The sequence below is a fragment of the Ilyonectria robusta genome (assembly GCF_021365365.1).
Source record: "Ilyonectria robusta strain PMI_751 chromosome Unknown BGZ61scaffold_6, whole genome shotgun sequence".
Taxonomy (NCBI): Eukaryota; Fungi; Ascomycota; class Sordariomycetes; order Hypocreales; family Nectriaceae; genus Ilyonectria; species Ilyonectria robusta.
Genome location: NW_025764440.1, coordinates 1567704 through 1594033, shown reverse-complemented (window position 1 = coordinate 1594033; position 26330 = coordinate 1567704). Strand labels below are relative to the sequence as shown.

At 53.2% G+C, this 26330-nt stretch overlaps 9 protein-coding genes across 9 annotated transcripts; 5 read left to right on the top strand and 4 right to left on the bottom strand.

Moving 5' to 3' along the window:
* Positions 1-65: 65 nt before the first annotated feature.
* Positions 66-1412, bottom strand: BGZ61DRAFT_448099 (pectin lyase fold/virulence factor). The gene has a single exon (XM_046245432.1). It carries the CDS (start codon positions 1282-1284, stop codon positions 283-285), a length of 1002 nt encoding a protein of 333 aa, XP_046106997.1. The 5' UTR covers positions 1285-1412; the 3' UTR covers positions 66-282.
* A 2004-nt stretch (positions 1413-3416) lies between these two features.
* On the bottom strand, positions 3417-5081 carry BGZ61DRAFT_448097 (uncharacterized protein). The gene has a single exon (XM_046245431.1). It carries the CDS (start codon positions 4957-4959, stop codon positions 3532-3534), a length of 1428 nt encoding a protein of 475 aa, XP_046106996.1. The 5' UTR covers positions 4960-5081; the 3' UTR covers positions 3417-3531.
* Positions 5082-5301: 220 nt separating this feature from the next.
* Positions 5302-6182, bottom strand: BGZ61DRAFT_572480 (uncharacterized protein; the record flags this gene model as incomplete). Its single annotated transcript, XM_046256102.1, has 2 exons — positions 5302-6066; positions 6114-6182. The coding sequence occupies 2 exons, from the start codon at positions 6180-6182 to the stop codon at positions 5302-5304; spliced, it is 834 nt and encodes a 277-aa protein (XP_046106995.1).
* A 2490-nt stretch (positions 6183-8672) lies between these two features.
* On the bottom strand, positions 8673-10004 carry BGZ61DRAFT_530609 (concanavalin A-like lectin/glucanase domain-containing protein; the record flags this gene model as incomplete). Its single annotated transcript, XM_046253580.1, has 3 exons — positions 8673-9208; positions 9259-9852; positions 9908-10004. 3 exons carry the CDS (start codon positions 10002-10004, stop codon positions 8673-8675), a joined length of 1227 nt encoding a protein of 408 aa, XP_046106994.1.
* Positions 10005-10313: 309 nt separating this feature from the next.
* On the top strand, positions 10314-11433 carry BGZ61DRAFT_200635 (uncharacterized protein). Its single transcript, XM_046237911.1, has one exon. It carries the CDS (start codon positions 10624-10626, stop codon positions 11200-11202), a length of 579 nt encoding a protein of 192 aa, XP_046106993.1. The 5' UTR covers positions 10314-10623; the 3' UTR covers positions 11203-11433.
* A 1756-nt stretch (positions 11434-13189) lies between these two features.
* On the top strand, positions 13190-14136 carry BGZ61DRAFT_200728 (uncharacterized protein). The gene is made up of 2 exons (XM_046237912.1): positions 13190-13562; positions 13629-14136. Exons 1-2 carry the CDS (start codon positions 13292-13294, stop codon positions 14000-14002), a joined length of 645 nt encoding a protein of 214 aa, XP_046106992.1. The 5' UTR covers positions 13190-13291; the 3' UTR covers positions 14003-14136.
* A 1868-nt stretch (positions 14137-16004) lies between these two features.
* Positions 16005-17184, top strand: BGZ61DRAFT_476050 (zinc-binding dehydrogenase; the record flags this gene model as incomplete). The annotated part of the gene is made up of 3 exons (XM_046248767.1): positions 16005-16181; positions 16236-16844; positions 16894-17184. The coding sequence occupies 3 exons, from the start codon at positions 16005-16007 to the stop codon at positions 17182-17184; spliced, it is 1077 nt and encodes a 358-aa protein (XP_046106991.1).
* A 1607-nt stretch (positions 17185-18791) lies between these two features.
* BGZ61DRAFT_530607 (AAA domain-containing protein) lies at positions 18792-22238 on the top strand (the record flags this gene model as incomplete). Its single annotated transcript, XM_046253579.1, has 5 exons — positions 18792-19083; positions 19143-19761; positions 19819-20038; positions 20096-20527; positions 20577-22238. 5 exons carry the CDS (start codon positions 18792-18794, stop codon positions 22236-22238), a joined length of 3225 nt encoding a protein of 1074 aa, XP_046106990.1.
* Positions 22239-22852: 614 nt separating this feature from the next.
* BGZ61DRAFT_586794 (kinase-like domain-containing protein) lies at positions 22853-25728 on the top strand (the record flags this gene model as incomplete). Its single annotated transcript, XM_046256457.1, has 3 exons — positions 22853-23399; positions 23455-23685; positions 23749-25728. Exons 1-3 carry the CDS (start codon positions 23064-23066, stop codon positions 25726-25728), a joined length of 2547 nt encoding a protein of 848 aa, XP_046106989.1. The 5' UTR covers positions 22853-23063.
* Positions 25729-26330: the final 602 nt, after the last annotated feature.

Here is a 26330-nt window from a genome sequence, read left to right as displayed (position 1 = left end):
CGACCACTACTTGTCTTATTTATGTTTCAGTCACGTCAATGCAGATATGGGTCAAATTGTTTTGCCTTGGCCAACGCAGTTCATTTTTTGAGCGATAGTATCGCACGCCCCCAAGGGGGGGCGGTCTAATCTATCGAAAGGGGGGAATATATACACCGCAAGAATAAAGTGAAGTAATTAATGGCGGCCATCTCTCGATCAGATGGCAATTAAGCCGCCGTCCCGGCGGTTGCTGTCTGTAGCCACTTCTCAAGGGCCCGCCGCAACAAGACGTTGCATAGCTTACAGGCTGAGGGTGTTGCCGGCAGTGCCGTAGACCTTGGCCTTGACGCTGCTGGCGCCGTACTTGGTGTAGCTGTAAGGGATGCTGCTGGTCTTGAAGGAGCCAGCGGGGGCGTTGTTGGTGGCGCCGTTGAGGGTAACATCGCTGACGGTGATGGTGCCAGTGGTCTTGGAGTCGACGGAGGTGAGGGCATCAGCGGAGCTGCTGCTGTCGAAGACAGTAGACTCAACAAGAACGTTAGCGCCCATGCGGGAGTTCACGCCAGTGACACCGATGGACAGGTAGTAGTTGTTGTAGATGTGGACAGTGCCGAATCGGACGGAGGGGGCACGAGAGTTGATGTTGTACCAGTAGTTGTTGGCATAGGTGACGTGGAGCTTGCCCTTGTCCTCGCTGGAGTTGCTGTCAGAGTGTCCGACAAGGGACGCCTTGTAGTGGTCGTGGAGGAAGGTGTTGGAGACGGTAACCCAGTCAGAGCCGTGGTTGATGTCAAGGAGACCATCATAGTAGTCCTTGCCGTTGTTCTTGTCCGAAGACAGGTCGCAGTGGTCAACCCAGACGTTGGTGGAGGCCTGGATGTTGATGGCGTCGCCGTTGGTGGCCTTGACCTTGGAGATGGCAAGGTTGCGGACGATGACGTTGGAAACACCCTTGATGTACAGACCAACGCCGGAGAGCTTAGCACCGCTGGCACCGACAATGGTGGTGTCGGAGGTCACCTTGACCTGGGTAGCACCAGAGATGGTGCCCTTGACGTAGACGACCTTGGCGCCGGAAGCGGTGGCAGCCTTGGTGAACTGAGCCAGGGTCGAGACAGTGGTGGTGGAACCGCCCTTGCCACCCTTGGTACCGCCGTTCTGAGTGGCGTAACCAATGGTGCAAGTCTCGGTGATGGAGGCACGCTTGGCAAGAGCGTTGGTGGCACCCTGCTCGACGGTGGGAGTAGGGGCGGCGCTGGCAATGCCAACAAGGGCAAGCTGGAAGATGCTGGAGAACTTCATTTTGATGTTAGGGTGATAAAAGACTGTAAAGTTTTGTGGTTGTTTGAAAAGACTGTGGGGATGTGCGGAACCGGTCCAGACACGAGAACGAATGTGATCAAAAAATGAGAGAAAGGGGGAAAGAAGGCTGTGAAGGACTGAGAACTACAGAAACAAAAACCACAACATGGCCGTGGTGGTTGATCTTATATATCTTTGCGGGACGTGGCGGCTCCGCGCTAGAATTAACCTTACACAGTTATCTTAATGCCATTAGGCTCCATAGCGCCACGATGGAATGAACAAGGAGGCTTCCATGGGTCGACGACCAGACTTACACCGGCTTGGGGTCCAGATGCCAGGGAAGCAGGGCCAGGGTGCGCGCTGCAGGGGGAAGTTACACCAATAGGAGAATTCTCCGTTCACGTTCTGGACCTCGCTCAACGAAAACGGGCTCGTGCCCATGCGATTGAACAACACCCCGGCTGTCGATGGGTGATGGGATGAAACGGAGGTGGGGCCGGGGCGTTCGGCGCTGGACGTCGGAGGACGGAGGTTGCAGCCCGATCGGGACGAATCCGGCCAAACGTGCTCACTGAATGGCTGGTGAGAGGTTCACCCCACTGAGAAAAGCAGCCCAGGTTTCGAGTGGAAGAACAGCCCAGCTGCACCTTCAGGAATTGGCCTGAACGGCGTGTTACAGAATTCGCTTTGCGGCATGCTACAGTGATCGGTCGGTTCAGGCCGTTCTCACGGGATCTAGCTACGGTGCTAAACCATGGGCTCCCGAGACTGGAAAACTGCCTACGCGGCCTGCAACGGACAGCCACCTCAACGCCTCTGTGGGACTGAAATACAGACTAGGGGTGACGTTCCTTAGCGTAGCGGATTCAATCTTACGCTGTGCAACAAAGCTGCATAACCCTTAATTTTCCTCAAAGCTCACGAGGCCTTCATGGACTGTGGGGGATGCCAAGCATGCCACAGCCTGACAGAGCACCTAGATGCGGTCCCGGCATTACGTCTTCGGCGGCACGGCGATCAGAAAGCCGCGGTTGCTTGTTCGAGAGCGAAGACGTGATGCATCCTTGTCGTGGCGGATATTGCGATTCTTGGGTGTGGGGATGCAGTTGATGGGATGCCAAGAGGACCTGAACTCCCGACGCAGTAGTACGAGTACGCGTAATCAATCAGCAGAAAGAATACCTCAGGAATTGGCGAGAAATAGAGCTACCAAATTTCCGGTCGTGCCGTGTCAGTTTGTAGACTCACAAGCCTGTTGACGGACATGCTAGACGGATTCAGACACCGTCCAGACGGTGAGAACCGCAATACCGCCAAAGGATTACTGCGTACGTAGTACGTGGGAGTCTAGTGCGGGCCCAACTAATCCGACAGGGTGGCTCACCGTTCCCCTGGCCGATATATCGCCAAGTACGAAGTCTACCAGGGGCCCCGGGATCAACCGCTCGATTTGGGTGCGCTACCACCAATGGCCCATGCTACGACACCCTTGATCATCTGATGCCACGCAACTTTATGCCATTTAAAGACCCAACAGACCCTGCCGCGGAATGTCAAGACGGATAACACGGCTTCGCTGCCACGGTGCCAAGTCCCAGACGACCAAACGTCGACGACAGCGGAAGAATTCCTTACGCCAGGCTCAAAATTGCTCCCCCTCTCCTGTTTTGAGGATGACAACATGAATCGTTGTTTCAGGTGAGTAGCCTTAAAGTTAAAAGTTTAGGATTGGCTAGTATGTCGACATCGAAGCTAACAATCGAGTGACGACGACGACGACAGTTGTTGGTCCTTACGGTATACCTGATTTGGGGTTGCGGTTTGAGCCTCCTCGGTTGAGCAGCTCGGACCGATTTTTCCGAACAACTCCCTCAGAGGCAGAAAATAGAGGAGCCGAAGCCAGGGAATTCCCAGCTTGAAGTCTCGCTGGGTGGGCTCAAGCATACAGAGGCCAAGACGAGAGGCCCAGATGACAGGCTAAGCGCGAAGCCAAGATGGCAGGCTGATGGCAGACCGGTGAGCCTCCTCCTGAGTTCACTTGATCACCGAGATTCGCGCTGGAGTATCTTTTCTATTGGCATTCTTCAACCAGTTTCGGGATTCCAATTCATGTTCCTGAAACATCCTACGCAGTACACTCGTGGCTCCATACACTCGTGGCTTGAAACATTCTTCTTCGCAAAACTCGAACCAATCTGGCGCCAACTACTCTAGTGTTGGCCAAGAGCCGGACTCGACAAATTGTCACCCACTTCCCGAAGCCCTTCCTGATATCCACTCAAGAATCTCCATCTTCTTCAGCCCCCCCGGGACATCTGACAGCAGACTCCGCAGATCCCGGGCGGACATTCTCTCGCACGTCTTCACCGCCGCCTCGAATCGATGCCCCATCTCGTGCTGCTCCGGACTCAGCATTACGTGCAACTCGACGCCCGCCGCCGAAGCTGCGAGCCACAACACCATGAGCTTGACGCCGGGGTCACCGCAGAAGGCACCACATCCCCACAGCCCCGTCCATACGGCACTGCAATCGGGGTACGCGGCGAATCCTGCCACGGCTTTGAGTAACTCGCGGTCAACGTTTGCCGGCAGTAGGTCGGGCAGTATCTCATCAGATGCCTCCACCATATCCATCTCCAGGGCATCCATGAAGATGAGGCGGCCCCCACGCCAAGTTCGCACCCATGAGTCGAAGTCCCCCGTAGACGGCGATGACTGAACAACCCAAGAAATATCCCGCCTCTGACCGCTGACGCTCAGCACAGCTCTTGCTCCGGAGACGGTGATGACGGTGTTTTCAAGGAGGTGTGGTGCGACGAGGACAACTGGACAGGCCTCAGGGGCAATCCCAACAAATATCTCCTCCTGCGTGGCGGACTGGCCAAACCCGATAACTTTGTTCGCAGAGATGACAGCGGCGCCTGCTGGGCCTTGAACCTCTAGTAGGTGAGACTCCGTATTGTAGTCGTCCAGGTAATCGACATGCACCGTCCCCAAGGAGACTCCCTCGAGAGACACCTCATCCTTTCTATGCAACGCATACGTAACATACCTCCCGGGGTCCTCAGGGGCAGTCTTGTGATCTTCCATCAAAGCTTTAGCCCCAGGGAGACTCTCAAAATACGCAAACACTGAGGTTAAATACATCTCAACTGCAGCCGGGTGTCTCTGTCTCGAAGCGTACCAGATGCTGAAGTCCTGGTATCCATCATCTTGTCTTTGCAGGAGTGCAGAACACAGGAACTGATGGACAACCAAGCAGGCGACTTGGCCGCGACTCAGACGTAGTGGGCGTCCTAGTTTAAGGAGGTCGAGCTGTCCCTCGGGGAAGTAGAGCGGGAGGTCAAGTGCGATCTCGCGCAGATTAAGCCATGTCGGGCAGAAAAATTCCTCTGCCTGAAAGTCATCACTCGCAAGAAAACTCTTCAAGGATCCGTAGTCGTCTCCATGGGTTCCTTCAGCGTTGGCAGCGATGGTCTGCAGTCTGTCGATAAGGTGTGCTGCTGATAAGACGGGCTCTTGGAGAAGATGCCGCAACAAAGGCCAGAAGGGAATCCGGCCTGCTTCATCCTCGTCGACGATGATGTTTTCGGGCAGGTCGCTGAAACGATCGAGGACGCGACAGGAGGGTGAGTTAGGGAGGATGAAGATTTGGGGTCGCGCTTCCATCATGGGTACTCGAGCGCTGAAACTGCGATGCCAGTGTCCGGTCTTGATGACTTGATCAACGCAGCATCGGCTTCTTCGTTCTCGTATTCATTGTCTGGGCTCGATCTGAATCCAACTTCGTCCCGGTTATACGTAGATGGCTCGTATTTGTTGCTTTCGCTGTTAGTGTAGCTAGCTGGTAGAATTCCCTCAGCCACCATCGGCCACAGATGCTGCCTAGAGTCGGCGAAGAGTCACGTCTCGCATCGACCTCTCTCAGCGCCAGCCATGTCCAGTCAAATCATCAACCAACTTATACTCGATACTAACTAAATCAACGAGTAAGTAAATACAGAAGATTTGCATCTAGATATATGCAGTTTTACTGGCCACGCGTAGGCATCGGTGCCACTTGCGTCCCAGCCGCTTATTAGGCGCTAAAGTGGTCATTGAGTCGACGACCTTCAAGGATGGCAATGACCCTGATGATGCCTTCGTCTCTGTTGACTCTAAGGCTGTGACCGTGATGGCCTTAGAGGAGGCGGGACCCGATTTGGGTAACGAAGGAGCGGTCGGAAGACGACCAAAAGCAGAAGGGTCGAAACGAACCTGAGGAACGGGGACGCCACGATCGCGAAGGGTTCGTCGGACAGCAGGCACGGGGGTGAACAATTCACACGTCAGAACAGACTTATCATTCGTAGACGGCGCCTCAAAGGTAGTGAGAAGTCGCTCGAGGTGCTCAGCATCGGGGACAAAAAGGTCATCAGAAAAACCAACAACAGCCTCTGTATCAGTAGCAGACATGACGTTACGACGGCGCCATACAGCCGAACGTACATCGCCATCAGAATTATTATCGAGACCCGGAGCGACATCCGCCAACGCATTAACCTCACCATCATCGGAATCCAGGACGCGTTTGGCAGATTTGGCAGCCCTCTTGGAAGACTTGCCCGCTTGCTTCTTGAGTTGAGCAGGAGACGCAAGGGAGACGCCGCGAGACGTCGGCGTCACAGGATCAGCTTTGAAGATAATGGGTTCATCGACAATATTGCTGTCTACCCCAGGCTGGGTCGTGCGAGCTCGTGGCGTGTGATGGGAGGCGCCTCGACGGGAGGTCTTGATTCCCTACCACTACAAGGGGTACAGTTTTGGAAGGCTACTGGGACCATCACCTTAGGCAATGTTGGACTCGCCTGCGCCACTAACATAAGGGTGTTAGATTGCTTTATTTTGGAGGACATAAATGTATCACATCCTAAATACTAAAGTGACGCTCCGCGGAATAAATGATCGTAACTCATTAATCGCACCGCACAATTAACTGAACAACTGAACAAAATCATGCGCTATGTTAAACAGGATCGTATCGAAATAAAAACAGACATAGCCAAAATACACAATATTCTTATCCCATATCTTGTTCTGATTCTTGCATTTTTCCCCAAAAAAATCTCAACGAAAGTGGCCGACTTTAGGGTAGCTAACACTGTTCTTCAATAGATGATCGGAGTCCATCGCAACAAGGGAAACATGGTAATTCGAAGCGAGCTTCAATAAATACTCTTATATATAAGCGGTTATGGAGATGGGGATGTAATGGCCAAGAAACTGTGCTTGAGCCAATATCTACCACGTTCCCTCCTGAGCCAGTGCCCATCGTGTTAGTGACTCTCTACCTCGACTCTCATGCAACCGGTGTATCCCCAATACAGCTATGTCTCTCCCCCAGAGCTCCTCATTGAATGCGAGGCGATATCTTCCCCTCGAGTAAATGAATCTCCACGCCGACCCTTTCCCACACCTAGTAACCTCCCGTCCTGCATCATTTGCCAGCTCCAGCCTCACCATTTCTAAGCGTGTGAGAGTCAAGCTAAGCCCGAGACAAGCAAGCCATCGTTGATTCGGATCAATACGATGATATCCAGTGAGACACGGTGTGGCGGAATGAAGAAAGGACCGATGGCTGTTGACTTGGAAGTGGTGGACGCTGTCTCGGACCTGAGAATTCCGCGCAAGGAAACTTAATTTCGGCCGACTAAGAACTGTTCGCAACATCACAATAGTCAAGGGAGTGTGTGCCTGAGTCTTTACATCTATCAGAAACTAATTTTCAGTAGTCCGAGCACCGCTACTTCGTGTTCAAAGCCTTGGATCTCGGCCTTCTTATTGGTCTTGGCCTTAGTCTCAGTCTAACCAAGTCTTGGTATTCATATTAGGACCAAGATTACCCTTCGGCTAAAGACCACCTCCCCGGAGATGTTCGGGTCTTTTTTTCGCTCTCATCACCAGATCAGCCGCTAACTCGATCAGCGAAAACGTATTCCTTCTTGATGGTGTTCTGACTAGGGGCATCCTTGCAGGGCTCTTCCCCGCGTAAGACGGGATGAAAGGAAGAAGATAAGGGACTAAATTTCAAGGGGCCGGCTGGCGTCCCCAGACTCCAGCCAGCGCTGGTCAGCAGGACCGCGCAGAATAAAGCGTCTTCATTTCCCAGTGAGGACCGCTCAGGCGGTAACTTAGCCCAAACGCGTGCGGATCATAACAAATCACTCTTGGCGACTCTGCTGATTAGAATGTCTCTTGGTTCTTTGTCGCCCACCGCAGCACGGCACAGCAACAAGATTGATTGTCGCAAGTGAAATGTCGACACCCATACATCTCATATTCATCACGACTGTCTCTCACGAGCATCTCATATTCACGTCCAAATCATCCCCTCATCCTTATCTCCAACCATGTCAAAAATCCCCCCTACCCCTGCCGCCATGACATCAATCCCCGCGGCCACAACCCACCCCAGCCCTAAGTCGGCCGTCCCTTGCATTCGCGCCTCGGATCCCGGCATTGATCTCTCTTAGCGCTTCTCCCGACTCTCCCCTGTGAGCTGTCCCCCATTCGGCCGCGCTGTCACCTTTGCGAGCCCGCTAGTCCGTATAGTGCTGTTTGCCCAGGGCTGCCCAGGCCCCAAGGGAGATGAGCAGCCATGGGCGTGCGACAGCCCCAAACGAGATGAGACAGCCTACAGCTCGTGTTCGGCGACAAGTCACCGGCACGGATTGGCCGCTGACCGAAGTTTCGGGCCCCCTTCTCAAACATCTCCGAAAATCACTCACTGTCGGGTTCGGACCGCCCACCTCGTAAATCGCAAAGACAATTGGAGCATGCAAGTTAAAACAATTGCAGGTATCAAACGCTGCCATCTATCATTTATAAATCTGTGCTAAGGTATCGATCGCTGGGAGCCAAAACAGCTCTACGCAATATAAATCAATAATCTACCCAACTTCTTCAACTGCTGTGATCATCCATGCAATGCATTTCCCCGTAAATCTGATCATGTCCTCCGATAAAACACCCATGTAAAAAGTCGTCCCGAACAAAGCGCCCCAAAGATCGTGCCACATGCTTATGCCCTGGTGCCGGGCGGCGCCGGGAGATAAGCCAAGGGGTCGTGGCAGTATCTTGATGGGTGCGACGAACGGAGTGCAAGCCCCATTATAACGTTGAACCCTCAAACATGCATTGTTCGCCAAGCTCCTTGTCATCTTTTTTTTCTCCTCCTAAGTCTTTTCTGTTGTTCTATCCCATGGTTTGGACAAGGTGGTCGCCTGGCAAGCGTAAGGATCGTCTTGAAATATGTGAATTAGATGGGCTGCTCTCCGCACGCAGGTGCAAAGTCTCTACATGCTTCGTGACCCAAATGAAGATATAGTACAATCAGAAACGAAGACTTAGACCAGGAGGTGGGCAACAAAGAGACCAACACAGGCCATGGCAATGTTGCCGCCCATGCGGGAAGCAGAGTTGGCAGGGACAGTGCTGACGGTCTCGGAGGCGCTGGAAGAGGTGGCAGTGCCAGTGGTGGCAGCAGCGCCAGAGCTGGACTCGGAGGCGGCGGTGGTGGTGGCGGCAGCAGTGCTGAAGGTGGTCTTCTCGGACTCGGACTTGGACTCCTTGGCAGACTCGGACTTGGTGGTCTCCTCGGTCTTGGACTCAGTGGTCTTTGTGGTCTCCTCCTCGGACTTGGTAGCGGCGGAGGTCTTGGTCTTGGAGGCAGCCTCAGTGCTGGTGGTCTTGGCCTTGGAGGTGGTGGTGGTGGCGTCGTCAGATCCGTCACCCTTCTTGACAACGATGCTGTCCCAGTTACCAGTCTTGTCACCGTAGACGTACTCCTTCACGTTCGAGTTCTGGCCGGGAGCATCCTTGCCCATGTAATCAGTGATGCTGATGCTCTGGTAGTAGGCGTTGAAAGGAGCGTCGTCGAAGTCTTGCGCTTGTTAGTCGCATTCTATAGTGATGTTAGGATGGGGGACATACTGGTGTAACCTCCGGCCCACTCGACAGTGCCCTTGGCAGTGTTCTTGCCACCAGCAACCCACGTTCCGAGCTTAACTTGCATGGGGGTCTGGGGGAAGCCATTGGCGCCGTGGGCGTCGGCAGCGAGAAGAGTGCGAACAATGGCGTCGTCGATGAGCCAGTTGACAGCAGTGGAAGTCCACTCAATGGAGTACTTGTGGTAGCTGGTCAGAGGAGCGGCAACGGGGTGGTAGGCACCACGGTCGTAGGTGCTGGTGTCACCCTTGCTGAAGTAGTTGGTCTGGACCTGGGCGTTGTCACCACCGACCCACTCCCAATCAATCTCGTCGAGATCATCGGACTGAAGGACGGCGCTGGTCACGATACCCTGGCCCTCGGCGGCCTGGACAACGACATCGACACGACCGAAGAAGAGGTAGTTGTTGGAGCGGACGGTGGGGGCGTTGCTCTCCTTCTGAATGATGAAGTTGGCACCCTTGGAGTTGTAGGTCAGGTCAGTGCCAGGCAGCTCATGGAAGATGTCGCAGCTGGCTCCATTCTTGGTGAAATCGCAGGCGGCTGTCTGGGCACCGAAAGCAGGGTCGGCGGGACAGGCTGGATGTGGTGTTAGTTACGGGACATGTTGCGGTTGACGATGCGGGGGACATACACTTCTCGAGAGGGTTGCAGTCGGTGAAAGTCTGAGCAGAGACCAGGCTGGACGCGGCAATAGCCAGCGCAGCGACGGAAATGGACTTGGAGAACATTGTCGTTGAATTAATGAAGCGAATAACAGTTGCAGGAGCGATTGTAATGGCAACGAAAGCAAGTTCGAGGTTGGGCGTCAAACGAGAGATGAGACAGCCTCAGATGTACCGTAGAGAAGGTATTATAGTTTGATAGCGAAGGACACGAGAAGCAAGAGGGCAGGCTGTCAAAGAGAGGCGGAAGCGTTGGATATTAATAAAAGGCCGGCCGGGACAGTCTGAACTAGAGGCGACGGTTGGGGCAGAGGGTCGACGCCTTCGCCTTGGGGGCTGTGGAGCTTGAGACGAGGACCCCCTGACGCCGGCCTGCCAAGGGCGACAGGGCGACAGGCGACAGGCGACAGGGGGCTAACGAGGGCGCGAGGGGCCGGATCCCTGAATGCGAGACCCTTGTACGAAGCAGAGTCACTAAGTCAGAGCGAGAGTGGGCTGCGAGAGGCGAGAGAGAGTGGGAGTCAGAGCGAGCGAGACAGCCCAAGACAGCCAAGACAGGCCAAGCTTGGGAACCCACGGGGGCGTCGGCGGCTGAGACACTGCAGCGAATCCAGTTCTCCCTCGCCAGCGCCACGGTCCAGATGCGTCGCAAGGCGCTGCTGAGCTGCCTCCAGGCTGACAAGGCATGACCGAGCAAGTCTGCATTCGGGTTGTGCATCTGCATCTGCATCTATGCATCTTTCTGCCCTATGCCGTGCGCGTGATGGCCATTGTCGGGTGCCGCCATCCCGGACTTCTGTGCCGGAGGCGATTCCATCACCGTCGTCGGATTGTCCGTCGTCTAGAACACGAGCTTCACGGCCTGTGGGTGCGCTCGACTCACCACCACCCGGCCCGGGAACTGCTCTCTGGCTGTCTCGTACTGCTCGCCCGCCGCCTGGGTGCCCTATCCGCCGATGACGAAAGGGCCCTCTCCCTCTCGTGTTGTGTTCCCTGCGTTCCCTGCCATATCGAGACGGCCGAGTGGTGCCAGGCGGGCCCCGTCGGACCCGTCACGAAGCTGCCCGTCCCCAGCAACGCCCACGAGATAGCCGTAATGCCCTGGGTGATCGGCTCGTTCCTCCACTGTCTTCCCCCCCTCCTCCAGTCTTCCAGGGTCCACATGGGGGAGCGCGACAGACGAAACAGGCTCGTGGTCAAAGCATGGAGGGCATGTGCGATACGAGGCGCGCATTCTATCTTCAGAGGGCAATTTCATGCTTGAGGCTTTGTGCGGTGCCCGTGAATGCCGCGAACCGCCCCGGATGGTGTAGTGTTTTGACACAGCACGGCACAAAGGGAAATGACCGGAGTGCCAGTCTGCATCGGGTCACGAGGTGTCAGGCTTTGAGTGGCTTGATGTTTGCCTCTGCACTAAAGAGGAGCTATCGTAATGCTTTGCATTCCCAACAACAAAGCACCTTGTTATTCACTTCTCACCAAGCACTTGGCAAGCAACTGTAAGCCATCAACTGGCATCTAAACAGAAGGTTCCAGCGGGCAGCACTACGTAAGGCTCTGGGGATTGTTACCAGGCCACCCACTCTCTCTCTCGAGACTGGTGTGTGCCGTCAACGCCGAGAAGTCAAGCCACCCCTGCGCCTCCCCGCTGCTTGACTCAAAGAGGGCTGGTCGCCAGCAAAGGGTCTCCGCCAAACCGCCAACGACCTGGCTTCTCTGCCCGTTCATGCATTCGCTCAAAGGGTCAGCGGCCAACACTGTGGAGCTGGGCCCTGGACCACAGCCCACAGCCCGCAGCCTGGAGAGCCTGGAGTTTGGTTGGTGCACAAGTCCGTCGTCGCCCTATGGCCGGTGGAGCGACGGCTTTGCCCATTTGATTCGCTCCCTGGGAAGCCCTTGGTGCGTTCTGGGCTGCGACGCACTGCAGAGATGGACGCTTTGGTCACGCCAGAAAGCAAGGGAATCCTAGATCAAACGGCGAAGACGGCTTTCAGATCTCTCTCTGCTCCTTGCTCATGTCCTTGCCGTCCTGCTGACCTTGTCTTTGCGCTGTGCGCTCTGTTGTCGGCTTGGGTACCTTATCGCATCGCGCTCGCCGTGCGCAGCGACGTATGTAACCCCCCCGGCGGTTGACAATTGCCGGCCCCCGTCGTCTCGTATCACCGTCCACCTGTGCCTCTTTAGCTTCGTCGCCCCTCGTCCTTTTGCTCTTTCGCCCTCACTTCACCCATTTCGGTAGAGACCTGCTATCTGGTCTTGGCAACGCCGAGCCCAAAAAGGTCACCCGCCCAGGGTAGGTATGAAGCCTGAGCAACGGCAACACGAGAGAGCAATTCGGTCTCGCACCTTGGCGCGGGTCACCCCAAGTCGATCAGTACCAGAATTCACCTGGCTTTGGGTCCCGCCCAGAGACTTTAGTCCCGCCCAGAGACCTATTCAACCACTCGTATTCCACCGTCCTTGGCTTTCGTTAGTCCCTGGGGGTAGTCGGCTCTAGGCCTCGGGGCACGGCTGCTGGCAAATGCTGCGAGATGAGAGATGAGGCCCTTATCGCGCGGCTGGCTTTAGCGGCTCTTGGTCTCCCGTAGCCTGCTCTTGGTATTGCCCAAAGGTATGAACGGCACTGCTCAGACGGGTGGGACGGCTCCAGGGCACGCCCAAGGCAGCCGCTCAGTGAGCCTTAGCTGTGGCTTCCTCCAACATGGCTGAGGACGGCTTGCTGTTGGTGCCGCTCCCGCGCCGTGGCTGGTCGACTATTGCATGATGCATTGCATGGGAGAAGTCCTGAGGCGGGCTGGTGAAGCTCGAGGCGGGTGAGCCTGGTGAGACGTTGTGAGAGACTGATTGGGCAGTGGCCGTTCCAGGGTCCCTCCATCTCCATGCTTCCATGCTACGTAGTATGGTAGTAATGATCCCATCATGTCCCATCGACCAGCCGTCTCCACCGCGCCCATCCCGCCTGTTCTGGACTGGACCCTCGACGTCACTTTCTCGCTCTCTTCCCGGCCGGATCGACACGAGGACTTGGGCACGCGGGATGCGGAACACCACCACTCCGTCCACCAACCCAAAATAACCCGAAAGAGGTTTGCCATCACGAGCTTCACTCCAGTCCACAGACCGGCCCAGCCCGTCTAGGTTTGCGCTAAGCTACGACCCTCCCTCAGGAACATTTTCTAATTTTATTCCAGCTCTTGGCCGACCTGGGGTTAGGCACTTGGCATGGCCGTGGCGGGCGAGGTCTGCCGCTGCCAGGCCACGCTCCAATGTAACGGAGGGGAGGGCTGCTTGTCGGTGATTTTTTTCTTTTAGGGGTCGGGGAATTGGGAGGGATTGTCTGAGCCCTTTGTGGGATGGAAGTCCGGCGACCAGTCAGCGGCGCATCCTCCCCTCCATCCCATCACACCCCGGCACTCTCCCACTCGCTCTCCCTCCCTTCCTGGGCCCATCTGGGATGCCTGGGATGGCCTGGGACGACCGCGAGCTTGCTCCAGGGCCACCCGCTCGCGAATCGCGTCGCCTCCCGCCCCTCACTCATGCAACGTGCGATCTTGGGCGCTGCTGCAGCCATGGTGGCCGCATGGTTGGCGTGGCTTCTGGCTGCCGCCTGCGACATGACGAAGGGTCCTGTCATCTTTGCAGTCCTTTACATTTTCTAGATCATGCTTTTCGTGCTGACAATGCTGACAGCATGTCTTGCAAATTCAATTGCGATTCGACTGGCAGCTCACAACTTGCAGCCACGCAGCCACGCCAAGTCTCACTGCCTTTTCACCGCTCATGCGCTCGGCAACACTGATTGCGTGTTTCACCACCTCAGACCCCATGTGTTGCTTTTGTTTCCTCCCCTCTGTGTGCTGTGTGGGATTCCGGAGGCACTTGCCTCACCCTCACGGCCTGAGACAGCGTTGGTCTGCGACCAGCTTGACACTACGCACGTCGATCCTACGGAATGCCTTCCTGTCTCGGATTCGTACTCACCAGCCATATCGGCTCGGACTCGTAGACCGCCCTTCCGCTCTATTCCGCACCGAAAGCGGGAAACCCGAATTCCCCATCTCTGAAGTGTACGAATATTATGGAGAAGGACCTTTTCGGTCGGAGCCGATCCCCTCGTCGGATCTCGTTTTGCCGCCGCTGACTGATGAGATCCGCTATTCGTTCTCTCCCTCTCCGGATTTGTCCAGCCTGCAAACCTTCCAATTGTTCTCGGAGGCCAACCGCTGAACGACCCCCCTGCTTCGAAACGAACCCCTGAGTTTCAGAAGCCAAGAGGATCATCGAACCACCTCGGTCCGTCTAGGTGCGGACAATGTTATGCTAAACTGCCAAGCGATCACCATACCGCGCGATTATTCTCCTCTAGACGACTGAAATTGATTGACTGACAACCTTTAAACAGAAGGTGACAGGCAACCCTGGTGGAGAACCAGAAGATCCAACAGTCAACCCCGAAACACGACACGATAATCAACTCCACTTGACACGAGCTGATCGTTGCTCCCCTTTTTTCCCACCTCGTCGCAACCAACAGAATCCCCTCGATCCATCATTGATCCACTGTCCCAGTGTATCAGACGAGGCCCTATTTCCACTCTTCGTGTGCAGCGATGACAATCATGATGCAATGACAACCCTCGCTTGTTCTAGGCGAATATCAGTTGACCGGGTGCGAGGTGCCCGTTACGGAACACCAAGTGAGCGCTCTCGCCGTTGCTTGACACGGCTGTGGTGTACGGCACCATTCATTTACCCGGCCGTTCTTCCACTCGCGTTTCCGGCGTCCGGATCCGGCGATGAGGCCAGGAATAGTGATCGGATCGGGGTGCGCGGGTTGCGCCCACAATTCTGTGACAGGAGGTTCCACCGCATGTCACCGATCGGTACCTGGACTATGCTTTTGGGATGGATCCGTCAAGGTTACGGGCAAATCAATTGGATACTTGTGTTTGCCGACTAATAAATTTTCTAGTGTTGTACATAGACGTGTGCTGATCACTCGGCGTCTATCCGGTATGGGGCTCCTCTGTCGGAAACGACGTTCGAGTTGGGTGCTGTTGGGCGGGCCATGACGAGGGATCAACCTGGAAGAAAATCTGGTACAAAAGACCTCCCTGTGAGGATCCAATACTACCAACGAAAAGTTGGGGTGGAATGGCTATGGACAGTCCTCGTCCCACCGAGAGTTGAAATCTATATGAAACTGATGTCATGCGCCTGGATCATTCCAGGGCCATGGGTTGGATTAAACTCTCGTCCAACAGGCCGACTTGTTGTTTCCTCAATTCCTGCAGACTGTTTGAGGGAAATGAGGTTTCCTTGTGCGGAAGATTTTCATCTCGCCTCTTTGTCTATCCAAAACCTGTTGTGCAGCCGAGGAATGACAGGAAGTTGGGCCAAGATGGCTTCGGATAACTTGTTCCACGGCAGCAGCATGGCTTGCCTCGTCCCACAGTTAATTAGGCGTGGGCTGCAGGCAGTCCCCGCATTCCCACCACAGCGGTCGCTGCGGGGTCTCTTTCCAGCGGCCAGCGCAGTTGGTGTGACAACATTTAAGCCTATTTACACTCGAGAGAAGGGTACCGGTGGTCTGGTAAATGGTGCCAACAGCGCTGGAATAGAAAAATTACTGCATTGAAGGAGTGATGGCGCTGCCTTCTGAGGTGGCTTGTCGTCCTAATTCATCGCTTTTTCTACTCCGGAAAAGCTTTTGAGGCGCATCATGACGTCTGAAATAAGTGGGAGAGCATCGGAACAGGTTATCAGTTGTCGAAACCCCGCCTCGCTGCCCAGGAGATGCAAGCTCTTACCCAAGGCCTTCAACACTACCTTCGATCCTATAAACTTCCTAAAGAAATGGATACTTATTCTTCCTATAACCGACTATGCCAACTGTCGCTGGGCGGGGTCAGCAGGAAAGTAGTGGGTAGCGTCATGAATATCCACTAACCCCTCCGGCTTCAAGTCATCAACCTCGGTTCTATGATCTTTCCATGGAGTATTTTTGCAGAATTAAATAGGCTAGACTTTCGTAGACTCAATTAACTAATACACCGTTCATACACAATGACCACGCAAGATTACAAATTCGAGGGCTGGCTTGGCCTGGACCCCAAGTCCGTCGAGGGGAACATGGTCTGGCAGGAGTTTGAGCCTAAGCCGTGGGAGGAGACCGATGTCGATATCCAGGTCACTCACAGTGGTATCTGCGGCTCTGACATTCACATGCTTCGTAGCGGCTGGGTGAGCAATTACGACATATGCGTGATGAGATGACGAGAGCTAATGAGGCTGTAGGGTGAGGCTCCGTACCCTCTCTGTGTAGGCCATGAAATTGTCGGTATCGCTGTACGTGTCGGCTCGCAGGCTGAAGGCGGTATCAAGGTGGGCGATCGCGTAGGCGTCGGCGCGCAAAACGATTCGTGCCTCGGGCGCCAGGGCGATTGTGACGAGTGTGCGGCGGGACTCGAGAGCTATTGCTCCAAGATGGTTGTGACGTACGGCTCGACGCATTACAATGGTGGCAAGTCCATGGGCGGCCACGCGACGCACCACAGATGTCCGTCGCACTTTGTGGCCAAGATCCCCGACGGGCTGGCGTCGGAATACGCGGCGCCGATGCTGTGCGGCGGCTTGACGCTGTACGCGCCGCTCAAGCACCACGGCTGCGGGCCGGGCAAGAAGGTCGGCATTGTGGGCGTTGGAGGGCTGGGACACTTTGGCGTGTTGTTTGCAAAGGCACTCGGTGCAGACAGGGTGGTGGGCATTTCAAGGAGTACGAGCAAGAGAGATGAGGTGTTGAAGATGGGAGCGGATGAGTATATCGCGACGGAGGATGATGCAGATTGGGCCAAGAAGAACGACAAGAGCCTGGATCTCATCATCTCAACCCTATCTTCTTCCAAGGTAAGTTGAGCGACTCTTCATATTGTCATCTACTAATAACCTATGACAGGTTCCGATACAGGACTACCTCAACCTGCTCAAGACGGACGGCACGTTTGTGCAGGTGGGCAACCCCGACGACGGCGGGTACACAGTGCACCCAATCACGTTCATCGTGAGACGCATCAAGTTTACAGGGTCAAGCACAGGGTCGCCTCGGGAGATGGCTGAGATGTTGCAATTGGCGGCGGACCAGAAAGTGCATCCGTGGGTCGAGCAGCGACCGATGAGTGATGCGAACCAGGCGATTGTGGATATGGAAGCCGGCAAGGCGCGGTATCGCTACGTGTTGACGAATTAAGAGGGCATAATACTTAGGACTGGGAGTGAGGTTTGAGGTTAGTGTTAGGTAAGAGGAGTTTGGGATGATAATCTTTCCAAGATGGATGATGGAAATGACCTACACCATTTGTTGTTCACTGCCGAACAGACAAGTGGTCTCAGTTCTTATTTAAATTGCTAATATTCTGGCCGATATGACAGTGTATTTGCACCGTGTTTCCCCATCATAGCCGGAAGAATATGATAGGCCGCTGTGATCAGAACAGGACTGTGCTGGGCGTGATGCGGTGGTGTGTCGAAATACGAGGCGACATGGGACTTTCCGTAATCAAGCGCGAGTTGCCAGGTTTTAAAAGCTTCCCTGGAAATAATAATTAGCATCCCATTCTGGTGTAAAAATCGAAAATTAAATATTCAACCATAGCACGGCTGCCATTTTCGCTTGTCTATTTTCGAGACTTCTTTGATGCGTTTCCGTAATAAAGGTATATTCTATAACGACATTGTGCTTTGGCGCTTCCCCTCCTCTCGCATGGGAGTTACTGCCAAGATGGTCGGCATTAGAGCAGAGAAAAGAGGACTGCACAGTCACAAGCCCCTTCACCCAAGCCCCAGCTAAATCAATATGCCTAAAATGCATATTTAAATGATGTATGGTGATGCCGAGAATTGTTCTTATTAATAAATTCTTCCCACAAAGGATACCATTAGCAGATATAAAGAAATACTAAGCACCATTCTTATACTCTTATTCTATAAGCTGCTGTATTAAGTATATGATGGACAATTATCTTAAGAATCAGAAAATGCACTTGCATATGCACATAAAAACGTGTAGGTTTGCTAATAACAGACCTCTTTTAAGAGCCAAAGTCTCCGGAGCAATTCGCGAGGGTAACAGGGCCAACTTGACTTTGTCTTTGTCGTTCTCCACAGCCCGCCTAATTTCGGTATACTACCTGGGGGCCGCAAACAGCATATAATACGGAGAATAAATACGAGCTTGGTCGCAAACTCGGTATCGACGACTAATATTGATACGATTTGCTTGTTTCGGTTAATGGCAGCTGGCCTACCCAAACACTTTGGCTGACAGCCATGCACTAAAAGAGGCAAACAAAACCCGCCAAGAGGTCAAACATGTGTGTATTGTGATGGCTGTCACTAAAGTAGCCAGCTAGGATAATGGAACGGGGCCTGTATGAGGTCTTGGCTGCCTGAGGCCGGAGCCACCGCTGGCTGCTGTGGGCTTTCTTCAACTAAAATAACTTGCCTTCTCCAGTCCCACTCTTCTTTTCTGCAACACACTCTGTATGAATTCACTCTTCAGTATCCCTCCTCTCAATTTTAGGGGTTTGTCCGGATTTTGCTGACCCGCCGCGAAAGACCCTTGCTGCCATTTGGTTCAGGTAGCCCGCTGAGCGACGCTGGAATAGGTGATCTCACGGCTCTCTGTTCACCAACATAACTCCTTTGGCCGCCGGCTTCGTATGAAGTTTGGCCTTTGATTGGCTTTGTGATCTCACTTTAACCCTGAAAAAATCTGGCGAATCGAGCCGCCGCAGAGGAGTCTACGACATCGAGGAGTTAGCTGCTGGACGACAGATTTGGCGTGAAGGAATCACGATGTCTCAACCTACTGTTATCACTCCCTCCCCTTCCTCAACTCCCGCCGTTCCCTCAACTACGACGCCTGTCGCCATTATTGCCAATCAAGTCTGGTGGAAACACTGTACCGTCGTCATTGGCGACTTAGATGGTCCTGTACTTGGTGGCAAAGGCCTCGGTGCCTCGAGTGACATCGCGACAAAGCTCTTCCTGCCCAGCTTGGCCGACACCGACCCCAGCATGGGTTTCTCGCTGGAGTTTCCACTTGGCCCGAACAACGAAGATGAAGGCTTTGGCACACGCCATGCTAGTAAGTTTTGGCTCTAACTGTGCCCTGCTAGAGCCCAAGAGCTTGCTAACGCGACGCAGTGGATCGTGCACTTGGGCTGAATGGTAGGGCAGTGCCGACTGAGACGCATAACATCACTGTCAAGTTTCCTCGCGACCAGTTCACCTCCCAGGTCGAGGCAATCGAGCCTAGCAGCCACCTGAGTAGCCTGTTCCCCGATTCTAGTACAGAGCTTTCACTGCTCAAGGTGTCGGTGAATAAACACGCCCAGTGCAAGGTCCAAGGATGGGGTATGCCCTTCGCCAACCCAGGCCACGAGAGCGAGGGATGGCTGAATGGGAACAAACCTGTTGTCGGTGACAGCACTTTACTAAGTGTTTTGGAGCAGCAAGAGTTTATTTTCGTCGTCTTTGCAGCCAAGGACATTGTTCAAAAGGAGTGGACTGAGGCAAGGCTTCCTCCCCCCTTTAGCTACCCGTACGGAACGGAACACAGCTGGGATGAGGATCGGTACAAGACCATGCTCAACAAGGCTAAGGGTGGTCGGTTTGCACCCGCCTGGTATTTCGATGACGACAATGCCCACCTGGCTGTCTTGACGCAGTCTCAAGTACAGGACGTTTTTTGGGTTCACCAGATTGCTCAAGACATCAAAGACACGAAGTTTCGGGCATACTTTGTCCCTCATAAGACCAAACAGTAGGATCAATACTGCGTCATCATACCCGTCACCCAGAAATGGCGTAAGCAACACAGCGCTGCATGGCGTCGTCTTACCCAAGATGAATTCCTTCAGCTCAATCTTCACAAGAACTCCAGCGACGAACGACCAGCTAAATGGGATACCAGATTGATGCCGCATCCTGGAAAAAGTTCTACTCTCAGTTCTCACCCCCTGAACAAAGACGATATAGTTCTTCTTGTCCGCCGGCCTCTGAAGGAGTATACAGATCGTGGTCCCGACTTCGAGGTCAAGGTCTTCGAAAACCGTACAGCTGCCAATTCGTCATTGAAAGAAAGGAGTGACCGATAGAATTTGGTTGCCCTAAACTTCGACCTTCAACTCAAGGATGTTCAGCGAAGGGTTGAGGCGGTTTGCGTATTCGACCCCAATGCAACGCCGACCAACGTTGCCGCATACGGGATGCCAACTGAGGTACAGTCCACGAATCCCAACACCCGCCCGATCACAGTCCCAACCGACGCTCAGATCAGATTCCGCATGGGTTTGCACCGAGACCTCATGCGCGGCACTGGCTTCTACCCTACTTGGCGGCTTGAAGCGAAGCGAGAGTTCCCGCACTTTTTTGATCACGAGGCTCGATCTCTTCCTATGACCAACTTTCTCGAAACCAATGATGAGCGATACATAGAGGCATTAATGATGGAGGCTCTTCCGAGTGATCGCGCTGGATTCCAGAAGTACCTCAGCAAGCGGCCCCTTGGCTTAGGTATCATCACCGCAGTAAGTCACAGCTTTGTCCTAACCATTAATTGGCACTAACATGAGATAGGGACCGGGTTTTGGAAAGACGACTGCGTTGGCTGCTGGAACGATCGCCATGTCCTCACTAGGCAAGATCTACGGCAGCGGACCAACACACGTTGCTGTCGAGAACTTCTCTGCACGCCTCGGCTGCATCACGGCTAGTGTCACAAACCGCTACAACAAGGACAAGAAGGCTGATGATCCCTCTCGAGCTCGCCGCCTGCTCGTCATTCGTGGCAACAAGATAAATGATGAGGTCGAGGCCTTCTTCAACCTATTGAAAAGCCCTCGTATTGGCAATGCAGCAGCCCCTAACCGGTGGTGGACGCCCCCTTCCAAATGGACGATGCACTTATCCCTTGCGTTCTGGTTACTTGTGCTGCTACGTTCCCCTGGTGTTCAAGAACTTCATCCAGATGATAGTGTAGCTATCTTCAAGCTGCGTGACACAATAGACAAGAGGGATGACTTGGCGCGACTCCGCGCCTACGGGTCTGGTGCCATGGAAATGGCCGAGTACGAGAAAGGCGTCACTGTTCCCCGACTCGAGATTGAGGCGATCATGAGAGAGATTGTGTTCGCTGCCGACATCGTGTGTACGACTCCGGTGCGATCTTGTCAGGAGCCATATGCCACCTGGAAGAACGAGCACGCTCGGGGAATTGCTATTGATGAGGCTGCGAATATCAGCCGGCCTGACTTGTACACGGTGTGGGGCAACACCCTCCTGCCATGTCTCATGGCGGGCGACGAGATGCAGTTATCTCCTACAGTCATGACCATGGGCGACAAAGATGCTGGCGGAAACCTCTTGAACCGCCTAGGCAACGACGGGAAAATCTCTCCTCTATCGTTCCTAAAGGCAACTGGCTGGCCGATATACCGACTACGAACCCAGCTCCGAATGGCCAATGGGCTATTCGACCTCGGCCACGATGAGTTCTACAGCGACGTGCCTATCGAGTACGGCCTAGGCTGCGATATTGGCCTCCCAGGACACCAAATTGGCCGCCAGCTGGAGACGTTCCTCAACCAAAGGTACCCAGAATTGACTCCGGCTCAACCCGGGACGATGCAAGAGGTGTTTGTACACCTCGAGCGCTCGAATACCTCCGTAGATAAGTTTACTGGCTCAAGGATGAACCGCGGCCAGGTCAAAGTCGCACTTGATCTGATTCGTGATTTTGTCAAGGCAACAAAGGTGAGCCCTGCCCGTATCATTGTCATCACGCCTTACAAGGCCAACGTCGGTGTCATTGAGTCAATGCGCAAGAAGTCGGACTACTCGATAATTTCTGGCATGCAGCCCGCAGCGACGGTTGATTCATTCCAAGGCCGCGAGGGGGATGTTGCCGTTGTCATCATGGGCACAACACGGAGGTCCGGCCCAGGGTTCACGACGGATGAGCCGCGACTTAATGTTATGACCAGTCGCCAAAAGAGCGGGCTAGTTATAGTTGGCGACATTAATGTGGTGGAGTGGATAGACGAGGGAAGAAGGGTGGAGAGGAAGCAGAAGCAGGAGGACGGGGACAAGACAAATTCCCTTGAGGTCATGAGCCGCAATGGCAAGAAGCAGTGGATGAGAGGCGCCCCCCTGCATCGTGTTCTGACGAAGATTCACAAGAATGGCCGGATGGTTCGCGCTCCGGCGCCAAGTTCGGCGGAGGAGGATGCGAGCATTTGAAGAATATGTCTGGAGAAATTGTAACCATCAGCCGAGCCTTGGTCTTGCAAGTACATAAAGTCAAAGGTAGGAAATTTGACTAAGAATTCTAATAATAATAGTAATTCTTGAGCCAGTATTGATAATCCTACGACTAAAATACAAAAATTGACGATAGGACAAGAATTTATTGTTCATCCATACTCTATTTAAACCTCTGTGATTATATAGTAGCCCGTCGTTTTGGCAATATTGGTTGACCAAGGCATGAAATAAGCCGTCCAATTAAGACATCTGTAAGCCAGAGGGGATCGACCCAAATCCAAATACCGGAATATTGGCATGAGCCAGTGCTCCCTCCAGGGAATGGGTGATGACACAGGTGCTCGCTAGGCGTACAGGGACTTTGGAATGGAAGCCATTGAAGCCTGGTCTTGGTCCCAACACGCCATCTGGAGCGCTGTGGCAGTGAATTACCGGCGCCTAAGCCTGGCTGTTAGCGACGAAATGCCTCGTCTTGCGGGGCGTACATTGGGGAAATCTAGGCGAATGACGGCTTATTAACCTCTGCCGTCACCATCGAATACGGTCGCATATGTACTGCATCCTCTGAGAACCGAGACTCGTCGGCCACCGAAACACTCCGCCGTATCAGGCTGCGCATCTGCAGCCCGAAATCCTCCCACGTGATGGGCTGAAGTGTTGGCGGCCTGCCTCGAGCACTGCCTACCTCCGATCTTCATCCTCGCAACGTTTTCGACAAAGGTCCTAGTCAGCTCTGTTGGCGCCGATACTGGCCTGCTGAAATATCGCACCGATTGACACCCTCCATTTCGGATATCGAACATGGCGAATCTGAATCCATCCGACGGCTTCACCGACCTGGTGCGGGATTCAAGGCTGCAAGCAACTTTCCGAAGCGACGGACAGCAAAGCTGCACGATACACACCCGATCGGCGGGTCATCGAACGAGGCAAAGACGAGACATATGGATACACAAAAAAGAACTAGGGTTTGGCGGATATGGATCTGTACAGTTACAGCTGAAGGAGGCGCCGAATCCTGGTCTGCCTCAGTATCGGGCGGTTAAGAGCATTCGTGTGTCGGAGAACGACTTCAAGTCAAAGCGATCGCAATACGTTCGGGAGCTTGAGTCCCTTGCCAAGTTCTCCCATGAAAAGGTGGGCTTTGTTATATACTCTACAATTCTTGCCAGCTAACAAACAGGAATTGAAGTATACGGATTTCTTTGTCAAATTCAGTGGTTGGTATACAAGTCCTGGATGGCTCCATATCGCAATGGAGTATTGTGAGCTCGGAGATCTACACAAGTATCTCTCTGATGCTCGGAAATGCCCTGACAATCGCTTGCCTGAAGATCAAGTCTTAGACATTGCATCGCAGGTCCTCAATGCCTTATCAATGATGCATGGAGAGCGGTTCGCCCACCGAGACCTAAAGCCGGCAGTAAGACTCCCCTATGGAATAGGCATACCAATATCAAGATATAATGCTTACACCGATGTACAGAACATTCTCATCAAGAGCCACCCACCAGAACCGTGGTGGGTGAAGATGTGTGATCTTGGTCTCAGCAAACGGATTGGAGATTTCTCAGGATCTACCATGGTGCCCGGAACACGGAATTTCATGCCGCCCGAGATTCTGGGTTTCATTGGAGACTCTAAAGCTGCTGATCCATACTTGGGAGATATGTGGTCTTTTGGAGAGACCATCTTTCAAACCCTTACTGGCCAACCTACGTTTGATAACCCGACATCCATCAACAGATACTGCAACAACCAAATCCAATTTCCTGGTGCAGCTCTCAGGGACTTGGGGGCAAGTGAAGATGCAATCGGCTTCATTGGTTCAGTAATGAATTCGAATCCATCGAAACGGCTTACGGCAGACGAGGCACTGGGTCATTGTTGGATCAAACTGAACACGCAGACGCCACCAGAGGAAGGAGATGTACGCCTTCCAAACGCTTCTGATGAGTCTTCTCAGTGGTCTCTAGAGGTGCCATTCCGGCCGCAGATGAACCACGACATGTTGGCGACTGCTGAGTGGACAACTACGGGCAATCATTACGACTCACCAAGCATCACGAGAAATACGGCTCAGATTCAAGTAGTACACCAAAGTTCCTCGCAATCACTATCAACGAAAGGGACGAGAGATGATGCGAAAATGCCAACAGTTGAAGATGAGACACCCATCGCCAGAGAAGGCCGTGACACATTACCAAACAACGAGGGAAATACTATCCAAAACCATGCCGAGGATGTGACTCTTCGACCGCAGTTCTTACCTTCGACAACAGGCGAGCCAACTGGGAAAACGGAAGCGATCCGAGAGGACCCGGTCAGCATCAAAGACTTCGAGAACATTCGAGATATACGTTCACGCGCCGAAACCTACTATCGAGAGAAGCAGTATCACAGCGCAGAGCAGATGTTTCGAAAAGTTCTTGAGCATGACATAAGGGAACTAGGCAGAGATCATCTTGACACGATTGAAACCATGGAGAGGGTGTCTTCTTGTCTTGAGAAACAGAGAAAACGTGAAGAGAGAGAAGAGATCCTCCGAGAGTTATTGCATATCAACGAGCAGGTATCAGGAAGGAACCACTCTAGGACGTGCAATTCACTTTACAAGCTTGCTCTGTCAGTATATGATCAAGAGAGATATCGAGAGGCAGAAGAGCTCTTCGAGAAGACCCTATCTCTCTGTGAGGAGGTGTCAGGGAGAAAACATCCTGATATATTGGACATCCAGTACTGGCTTGCTCAATCAGTATTTCGACAGAAGAGATATCAAGAGGCAGAAGAGGTCTTCCGAAAGAACCTATCTCTTAGGCAAAAGGTATTGGGCAGAGAGCATCCTAATACACTACTCACTCTGTACTGGCTTGCTCAATCAGTATTTGAGCAGAAGAGATATCAAGAGGCAGAAGAGGTCTTCCGAAAGAACCTATCTCTTAAGGAGAAGATATTGGGTGGAGAGCATCCTGATATATTAAACATCCAGTTCTGGGTTGCTCGATCAGTATTTGAGCAGAAGAGATATAAAGAGGCAGAAGAGGTCTTCCGAAAGAACCTATCTCTCAGAGAGAAGGTATTGGGCAGAGAGCATCCTGATACAGTATCCACTCAGTACTGGCTTGCTCAAGTAGTATTTGAGCAGAAGAGATATCAAGAGGCAGAAAAGGTCTTCCGAAAGAACCTATCTCTTAGGGAGAAGGTATCGGACAGAGAGCATCCTGATACATTGGATACCCAGTACTGGCTTGCTCAAGTAGTATTTCGACAGAAGAGATATCACGAGGCAGAGGAGGCATTCCGAAAGAACCTATCTCTTAGGAAGAAGGTATTGGGCGGAGAGCATCCTGATACATTGGATACCCAGTATTGGCTGAACAAATTGCTTTCCAAAAACGGGGAAAAAGGAAAAAAATCGGGTCCGGTCAGAATTTTGAAGGAAATCTTCGGATCATCCTCCAAGTAGAAAGGTGTATTGTATTGGTATATATATAATTGAAGAAAGAGTCGTATATGGAAATGAGATGGCCAGACATGTCTTTTGCCAACTTCCATGAGTCTCAGCCCTGATGTGATCGAACCTAATACGTGATGGAGCCTGGGATCACATCATCATTGTCACCATATTGAATTCGTTTCCCAGGTATCAAGGTATCGAGGTTTTATCTTGCTTGCCCCAAACTAACTACCGATGCACCTCAATAGTAGAGGCAGAAGAACCGGTAAAGTCTGAAATCCCCTGTAGATCGCCCCGCCCGGAAATTAACGTCATCGCAGGGAAGCCAATCCCTAGCGTCCATAGCCACCATTTTCCCCCAACGTACCCCAGCCGGTTCATTCGACACGAGCCTCCACGCACTCTGCCTTGCTTCATGAGGGCCGTCACCTGCGTGCTGCGTGCTGCAGGCGACAAGTCACACCAATCTACATGTTGTAATCTTTAGCTGCGTGCATTTTCCCTGTTGTCTGGTTGCGGCGTCCCACAAACAGGCCTCGCCTACAGTGATCGTCGTGGGGTTGTCCAAGGCAGCACGCGATGCAGCACTGCAGACTTCTGGTGTGACTCTG